The sequence below is a fragment of the Austrofundulus limnaeus genome, unplaced genomic scaffold (assembly GCF_001266775.1).
Source record: "Austrofundulus limnaeus strain Quisiro unplaced genomic scaffold, Austrofundulus_limnaeus-1.0 Scaffold78, whole genome shotgun sequence".
NCBI classification, from domain to species: domain Eukaryota; kingdom Metazoa; phylum Chordata; class Actinopteri; order Cyprinodontiformes; family Rivulidae; genus Austrofundulus; species Austrofundulus limnaeus.
Window position 1 is genome coordinate 889,234 of NW_013952480.1, and position 5,264 is coordinate 894,497.

The 5,264-nt window shown below is 37.9% G+C and overlaps 1 protein-coding gene across 4 annotated transcripts in view; it reads right to left on the reverse strand.

Annotated features, from left to right (window-relative positions):
* Positions 1-5,264, reverse strand: part of LOC106519496 (cyclic AMP-responsive element-binding protein 5) — a 16,437-nt gene that overhangs the window by 4,747 nt on the left and 6,426 nt on the right. For all 4 annotated transcript variants that reach the window (XM_014011205.1, XM_014011203.1, XM_014011204.1 and 1 more), the window contains 2 exons: positions 1,250-1,376; positions 1,059-1,130 (listed from right to left, as the gene is read on the reverse strand). In XM_014011205.1, the coding sequence (XP_013866659.1) occupies positions 1,059-1,130; positions 1,250-1,376 (199 nt within the window). The remainder of the gene's footprint in view (positions 1-1,058; positions 1,131-1,249; positions 1,377-5,264) is intronic.

A 5,264-nucleotide genomic window follows, 5' to 3' on the forward strand; every position in this document is an offset into this window, starting at 1 on the left:
CACACACACACACACACACACACACACACACACACACACACACACACACACACGCACAGGAGCAGGACAGGACAGGAGCATTTCAGCTCTGTTTACTACATACAAACACCATGACGCTGAGGCCGGCGATTACATCATGGCTCTCCTCGGCCTGGATGACACATCGCTTTGATATTTCTGTCTAGAGGGATCAGTGAATGAAGACATAAAACTACAAGAAACACCGATCCACTTGTTAGATGTTTACTTTTCCACTCAAACAGAGCGTGGCGTTACTGTACAACAGAGACATGTTAATGCGCCATCCTGTGGTTTTAAAGAAGGAAATCCTTTTTTTTTTCACAACTAAGAAATACAAAACACCTGATGACACTGAAACTGTACTGTAGGACCGGAAAATACATCTAACCGTTCATAAGGGTCTGTAATTATTTGTAAGAGCACCAATTAGGAGGACACACGTGGAAAATTAGGTCATTTTTTGTTGGAACACACACCTAACACTCTTTTAGATTAGAATTAGGTCAAAGTAAGAGATTAGGGACGGAGTTGATAATTAAAAGAAGGGATGGGAGAACGGATTACATCATTGTTGCCTTTTTAAACCGTGTCTGAAGAAGATCAGAGCCTGCAAACTGATTAGTTACTTCATTTTTCGTTTGCCGTTAATGGGAAGCACACCTATAATGACTTCATTTTTAGAGCCAGTCCAGTTCAGGACGACGACCACGACAAATTAGCATTAGCCAACACGAATAATGAGCTAAAATTYGGTGTTGCAGTAGCTGAAGGTACTGTATGTTGCAACACACAAAGTTTAATTGTTCTGATTTGACCAAAAAAAAACCCGATTTGTTATTTGGTGAACCATAAAGTTGATCATAGCCTACAGATAGCTTATTGCTACTGGTGTTAGCTTCATATTTACGGAACRTAAAACCTTCTCATCAAACTGACAAAGACTAAAAATGAACTTTTAAAGAGTGTCGATACAATACTTCAAACTACTACTRTTATTATTATTATGTTAAAATAATAGTGATTTCTGTGGTTTGTACCTGAGGTGAAGAGCAGGAGGGGTTGTGTCCAGGGGCGGGGACACCTATCACACAAGACATCTGCTTTTCTATCTGAAAAAAAAAGGAATATTTTCATGTAATCGTACTTTTTTCTTCACAATCATCACGTCGTCGTTTCTTGATCATAATGTAGGAGCATGGGCAGGAGACCACTGCCCCCCCACACTTACCGTCATGTGCTGAGCAGATGCCCCTTGCATGGCGGGGTCTGGCAGGGAGCCGGGTAAGGAGGCGGGCAGAGGTTGTCTGGGTCTGTTTCGCATGTGGAGGTGGCAGGACAGCGGACCGGGAACGGGCCTGTGTTTGGTCACAGAGAAAGGAAAGCAGGTCAAACACAAGGAGCCGTCCACAGCTCAAGTTTCCCCCCCAGTCCACTTTAGAGAGGAGTTGAAACATTTAGAGTCAAGTCCTGATGGCTTATAAAAGTGACGACACGCTGAGTCACCCCAAAGAAAAGAGGATAAAGAAATGGTGCTTTAAAGAAMGTGTTTTAATAATGAGGTAAGGCCTTAAATTGTGTGAATCAAACAATTACCTATGAATTAATCTACTTTYGATGTTCAAATTAAGCAGGTTTTGTTGCATTAGAGCAAAATCACGAAATAATAAACTAAACCTAGTGCTGATTCAGCATTCACATTGTTTTCCTAATAGTTTTTTTTGTTTATTTATCTTTATTAATTTCATTTAAAAACAGAACAGATTCTATATACAACAAAAAATACAAATCACAAATAAAATGAAAGGCAGCAGAAAGAAGACAAAAAAAATCATATTATCTGCCCCTATTTTCCAAAAAATAATTTCAAACAATAATAATATTCAAATAACAAAACAAAACAAAGACTTCAACTCCTTCATGAACAACAGATCTTATGAATACACATTAAACAATTTAATATCTCTTTAACAAATTAACTTTTATCATTCTCTCAAACAAACTCATTGAGCCAGCATTTTTATGCAACTTTTTTTCTTGAATTGTAGGTTTTACAAACATCTCTAAAATTATAATAACTTTCCCTTTTTACAAAATCTGATTGGATGTTTAAAGGTAATACATTTTTATGAGCCTTATACATAACCTGCAAAATATTATAATCAACCAACTCATAATTTTTTTTAGAATTTTAATTGATAAAATAATGTATTTGATGGGTGACTGTTATATTTTCTGGTGATAATTCTTACAGCTCTTTWATGTAAAACTAAAATAGGATTTGTAATTGTTTACATGCTTTCCCCYAGACCTCAATACAATAGATCAAGTGTGGAACAAGTATTCCATTATACTACATAAACAGTGCTTTGTCATTGAATAACTTCAACAATTCAATAACTTCARTGGTTTGTTTTAACCCCTCATAAACTGTCAGCTCATTCATACTGACTTTTATACATTTTTGTTTCAGTTCCTTTATTAGTAGGTTTTGTTTATTTTAGCTACTGCTTATCTAATTTTARCTTTTTGCTACTTTGGTACTACTTTTAGCTACAGTTTTGTTCATTTGAACTTTTAGCTGTAACTTTGCTAATTTAGCTTTTAGCAATGGTTTTGCTAATTTCCWTCCTGCAATGCTTCACACAATAAACAAAGTTTATTGGAAGTAGCCGACAACAAAATTAAATAAATGTGACATTTAGTTTCTTAGTGCTTAGCTATGTAGGTCGTARTTTCTATCAATAAAATTTGTTTGACTGGTTTAAGAAAAATCAAACTTATTCTCTRTCAGGTGAAACAACAGGTTTGTGCCTGTTTCAGACAATTCTGTGAGGCTGTGATGATCTATGTATAATAATTTACAACTAAAAATGTTTTGAAGSCTCGAGTTATTTATAAGTTCATTTCAAATCACAATGTCCATGTTTTACCATGGCCTGGGTGTGGAAAAGAAGAAACCTAACATCACAGAAAAACGCTAAAAATGTTACTAAGAACACAGGAAGAATCAGGTTTTCACTGTATGTGAATAAAAAGAGTTGAGATGAAACAACCACAGTGAAACGGATGATAAGATGAAAAAAGAACTGGAAAAAAAACCCAGGAATGTTGAAAAAAAAAGATGACGCTTGAAGGAGGAGAGAAGCTCAGGGGGTGGGCGGGGTGTGGGGGTGCAGAGACCCATGTGCTGCTGACCTAACGGCCTCTGGCTCTCGGCCAGCGTGGACCGCCGTGGTCGCCCTGAGGTCATCAGCAGTGATGTCATCACCGAAACAGGGTTCTCTGCGTCCCGCTTGCCTTACTCAACACAGAACAGAAAAACCATAACAGCGCTTCCTAACACAACCAAAACAGCTCCGGCCGAGCCAACTGCCTGACAGAAACCGTGTTGCCATGGCAAACGGGCCGTAAACACCTCAGTCCACGGTTCATTCAGGAAGATTTAACGGGTCTCACTGACTAACACGCCGTCTGGATTGAGTCGGTGTTGATTTATTGTGCCCAAACTAACTCAGTTCTTCCCTGGCTCTCCTGCCACAGCCTGCCTGGGCCGGGATCTGGGCTCTGAGCTCATTATGTCACCAACTTACTTCTAAAACCCTGACTCATCTACTCATCAGCAGAGATGAGACAAACACTTTGTGTGTGTTAGAAACCAGATATTATAATGACAATTGATAGAAAGTAAAAGAGGGGTTTTATTATTTCCAAGAAAGGGATTTATAGAAGTGTCCAGATACCAGAACCTCCTCAGCTGGTTCATTTTGATGTGGAGGAGCTACAGCTCTGCTCTGTCTGTCCCAGATAACTGAACTCCTCATCCTATCTGTTACAGATAGGATGRGATAGTACCAGGGCTGGCCCTAGTCATTTTAGTGCCCTAAATATTTCAGGTGCCCGAACGCAAAAGTTATTACTGAAAGTTRTTATTAAAAGTTATTACCACAGGGTTATTAATACATGCTCARCAGTATACGGGAATTAGTCTACTTTAATTCAGCTTCAGCAWGAATATATCACAGCYACAYATGGGGGATATGTAATATGGAGATATTTTAACTCTATGCAGMCACACACTGTCAGTTTCCCAAAGTTGTGGCAACMCATCCTGTCTTTCAAAATAAAAGTATGCTTCAGTACCGTTCATACAAAACRTTAAACTTTTGCATGGGAACGCAAAAYATTTTTGTGTGGGAACGCAAGAGCATTGCGAGGGCACGCAAAAAAAGTCCCCTTGTGGGCTCTGTACAATTAAAATATTTAACAATATTATTCATTTGAGAAAGAATGCCAGAAGTCTACCTCATACCTGCCAACATTTGTTGACAACAATGAGGAACACCCGTTCCTGTTAACCAGCAGCTGTGGAGTGAAGCAGTTCTAGCGGGGTCCAGGGGTATACGCTTCGGCAAAAGATCTACTCAAATCTATATATTTTCCAGCCATTTGAAAAGCATTACTAAATTTTCGGGATTCACAACACAAATCGGTATTTTATGAAGGTAGAACACTGAAAACCAGACTTTAACATGAACTTTATCTGAGAACATAACAGAAACTTTCATTTTCCTTATTTTGTTTTCTATCCACACACTTAGGAGTTAGTCTTGCTGCATCATATGGTACTTTTATCACAAAATATCCTCTGCACCATATACCTCATGCACAAAGCAGGCTGAGAAACCCACAGAACAAGTTCCCTTCATAAACTTGAGTAACCAGTGATTATTCTACAGACTAAATCAACTATAGTCTAATAAAAGCTCACCTTATAGCTCAGCTCCCACTGCACCACAACAAACCAGCACAGAGTTCACAATACTATCTAATAAGGGTTAACTGTCTGTGTCTCCCCCCACTATGCAATGAAATTTATTTCTTATATGCATTGAATTTATTATTTATTTGCATGGGACAAGTGTTACATATGACAAATACAGAACACTTTAACATTTATAGCCTCAGCTAGTTTGCAATGCTCATCCTCAGATGGGCTTTTAACAGTATAAAGTTTAAAAACAATAACATGGACGATAAAATATCACACTTAAAATATACCAGAATAAAATTAACAAGCCATCTTAAAAATCATCACAGTTTACTGTTAACGGTGACTACAAATCTCATCATTTTTAAGAAACTCCTTCAGTTTTAATCTAAAAATGTGCCAGTCTGGCATATTTGCATTTCTGCAAGTTATTGCCTAAATGAAAAGCTAGCCATTCTGAACCCTTCACCAAAAC